This window comes from Herpailurus yagouaroundi, unplaced genomic scaffold, assembly GCF_014898765.1.
Source record: "Herpailurus yagouaroundi ecotype Mexico unplaced genomic scaffold, PumYag 217, whole genome shotgun sequence".
In the NCBI taxonomy this organism is placed as follows: domain Eukaryota; kingdom Metazoa; phylum Chordata; class Mammalia; order Carnivora; family Felidae; genus Herpailurus; species Herpailurus yagouaroundi.
Window position 1 is genome coordinate 249,647 of NW_024412448.1, and position 3,179 is coordinate 252,825.

A 3,179-nucleotide genomic window follows, 5' to 3' on the forward strand; every position below is an offset into this window, starting at 1 on the left:
AAATATGGCCTTTTGTAGCAACGTGGATGGAACTGGAGAGTGTGATGTTAAGTGAAATAAGCCATACAGAGAAAGACAGATACCATATGGTTTCACTCTTATGTGGATCCTGAGAAACTTAACAGGAACCCATGGGGGAGGGGAAGGAAAAAAAAAAAAAGAGGTTAGAGTGGGAGAGAGCCAAAGCATAAGAGACTGTTGAGAACTGAGAACAAACTAAGGGTTGATGGGGGGTGGGAGGGAGGAGAGGGTGGGTGATGGGTATTGAGGAGGGCACCTTTTGGGATGAGCACTGGGTGTTGTATGGAAACCAATTTGACAATAAATTTCATATATAAATAAAAAAAAATAAAAAAAAATTTTTTTAAATAAAAAATAAAAATAAATACAGGTTTTTAATTTAAAAAAAAAAAAAAAAGAGCAGCCCTGCCATCTGCCTGCCTGCATTGAGAGCCTAGCACCTTCCCCGTCCGGGGGGACTCTGGGCAGTGTCACTCAGCCTCAGTGTCCTGACCTGTGAAGTGAGAGTCAGGACACCTGCTTCAGAGGTTGTCATGGGGAGATGAGATGCTGTACGGTACCTGGCTTGGCTAAGTGCCACTGCCCCTGACATGTTGCACTGTGTTCCTGTCTGGGGAGCACACCCAGTAGCTTGGAACACCCAGTGGGCAAGGACTGGCTTGTAACTGGCTCTGTGTCTATCCCCCAGCACCTCTTACAAGGAAAGCGTGTGCAAGTGTGCAGGTCAGAGCCCCTGCTCACACTGGGGGCACTGAGAAGCCCGCCTGGAAGGCCCAATTTTGCTCCCCAGATTTCAGGCTCAGCTAGCAAGTGCCCCTTACGCAAAACCCTCCCGGGTCTCCCCTGACCCTGTGGGATCCCCGGTCTCCATCCCAGGGTCCAGGGCTGTTCTACCACAGGGCGGTTTGCCCATGCATGACCCCTCCACACGCAGCAGGTCCTCCCCAAAGCCCGTGGCCTCCTTCAATGAAGCTGAAATGCACCTTCTCCAGGAAACACTTTCTGACTGACTGCACCTCACTTAGCTCATGCTGTTCACATCACAGTAACTAGCTCTTTCCCCTGTGTTGCTTGGTCACTTTTCAGCAGGGTGTCCAACTCACGCTGGTCCCCCCCCAAGACCGCCCCCCATTTAAAAATTTTTTTAATGTTTATTTTTGAGAGAGGGACAGAGTGTGAGTGGGGGAGGGGCAAAAAGAGAGAGGGAGACCCAGAATCCGAAGCAGGCTCCAGGCTCTGAGCTGTCAGCACAGAGCCCGATGCGGGGCTCGAACCCACAAACCATGAGATCATGGCCTGAGCCGAAGTTGGACGCTTAACCAACTGAGCTGCTCAGGTGCCCCAATCCCCCAGGTTTTAATATTGAAAACTCCATGTCCTAGGCAAACTAGGAAGATTGGTCATCCTACCTTTTAAGTTTCTGCATGTATGTGTGTATAATAATATATTCATGCTTCCTCCTGTCTCTCCATAGACACCCCAAGTCCCTCCAAAGTAAGGCCACTGTCTCATGTCTTAGCCTAGGTCTCCATCCCTCCCCCCTCCCACCAATATCTGCCCAAGCCTCAAGGGTAACCAGCAGCCTTGGGGCCCTGCCCAGCAAGGCCAATACTGTAAGCCTTGAGACTCTGGCCTTGGGGTGGGTGGAATGGGTGGGGGCGGGGGGGTGGAGGGCAGCCTGAAAGAAAAACATAGCATGGGGAGGGCTGGAGCATGACGAAGCACCTATCAGAAAACTCTGAGAAGAGGGGGTAGCCTGAAGACATAGGACGTTGAGGACAGAGGAGAGAAAGAAAGAAGGGAAGATGAGGGGCAGGATACAGTTATCCTGTAGGTCTACACAATCCCTGATGGGTTTGGCCAAAGAGGCATCTCAGACCATCTGCCACTGACCGCTGCCTATGAGGCAAACACACTTCTCCCATAGTTGAGGACCTAGACTGGGGAGCCCCAGATGGAGGTGACAAAGCATATAGGAAGTGTCCAGTCTAGATGGACTGGGAGACCCTTTCCCATCAGGGATCCAGGAGTGCTTTTAAAACTCACAAGGGTGGTACTTGCCCTCAGGATTGGAGCAGCAGGTGAATCATGGGAGAGGGAACCAGGAAGACATGGCTTACCTTTAGCAGGTGTTGGGCGGTATAGAAACCAGCTGGGCCACTGCCCACCACACAGATCTGGGGGGGCTGCTCCTGGGTGGAGAACCGCTGCCGGAAGCCTTTGTGGGAGGGAATGGGAAATGGGTGGGAGGTCAGATCAACACCCCCTCCCCACTTCCCAAACCAACAACAGTGTCAGAAGATGCAGCTTCCCAAGCTTCACCCCCAATTGCACTCTCCTCCTCTTTTTCCTCAAAGCCTTGGCGTTTGCAGGATCTCTTACTTCATCTGAACCCTCAAAGTCTGTGTCTTCATCCAGAGCCCTACGTTTCACCCATGAATGTATTATGCCTACTCAACACCCCCCATCACCCCTGAAGCTGCCTGCACAGCACTTCATTTTTCTTGCAAGGTTCCCCACCCAGCCAGCTAGAATACCGCATCCTTCCAACCGGCTCCATATCCCAGTCTTGCTGGCGTGGACCCCCCCCCACCATGCCCAACTGTGCCTCTTCTACCCACTCTCTCTCCACAGAATACTATATTGTCCTTATAGACCCCTGTCATTCCTATAGACCCCTGTTTTACTTCGGACTTCCCTCTCGGCCCACAGACCTTCATATAACCCTCATTCACCTCTTCTCACACCTGTGCACCTCACAGTCTCCCCTTCTCACTTCTGTGGACTAACATCTCACCGCACAGGCCCCCGCCTGCCCCCGTACGCCACGCCAATCTCGTCCGCATGAGATGACCTCTCCGGTCTCGCCCCTGGTCCCCTCTCACCCCTCTCCAGCCCTGCCCCAGCTCCGCCGACCCCCACACTTGGCGCTCGCAGGCCTCCCCGCGCAGCCCTCCGGCCCTACAGGTGCCCTGCTCCTACTCGGGGTACTCCCGGGGAGAGGCAGCCGGGTCCGACGCCACGCCGACCAGTGCCACCAGCGCCAGCAACGCGGAGCCATGGCTGGAAAGACCAACCAGCCAGCGGACCCGACCTCGGAGATGGCCCCGCGCTGGGCGCTGGGGAATCCTCGCTGCTCTCGGGCTTCGGCCCCGCCC

At 54.0% G+C, this 3,179-nt stretch overlaps 1 protein-coding gene across 6 annotated transcripts in view; it reads right to left on the reverse strand.

Moving 5' to 3' along the window:
* FDXR (ferredoxin reductase) overlaps positions 1-3,179 on the reverse strand; it is a 12,510-nt gene extending 9,331 nt beyond the window's left edge. For 3 of the 6 annotated variants that reach the window (XM_040456337.1, XM_040456335.1, XM_040456338.1), the window contains exons 1-2: positions 2,938-3,179; positions 2,142-2,239 (exon numbers count right to left, since the gene is read on the reverse strand). In XM_040456337.1, the coding sequence (XP_040312271.1) occupies positions 2,142-2,239; positions 2,938-3,082 (243 nt within the window). In that variant the 5' untranslated portion in view covers positions 3,083-3,179. Of the gene's footprint in view, positions 1-2,141; positions 2,240-2,304; positions 2,424-2,937 lie in introns of all 6 variants that reach the window. The other 3 variants (XM_040456336.1, XM_040456339.1, XM_040456340.1) reach the window with 2 other exon arrangements.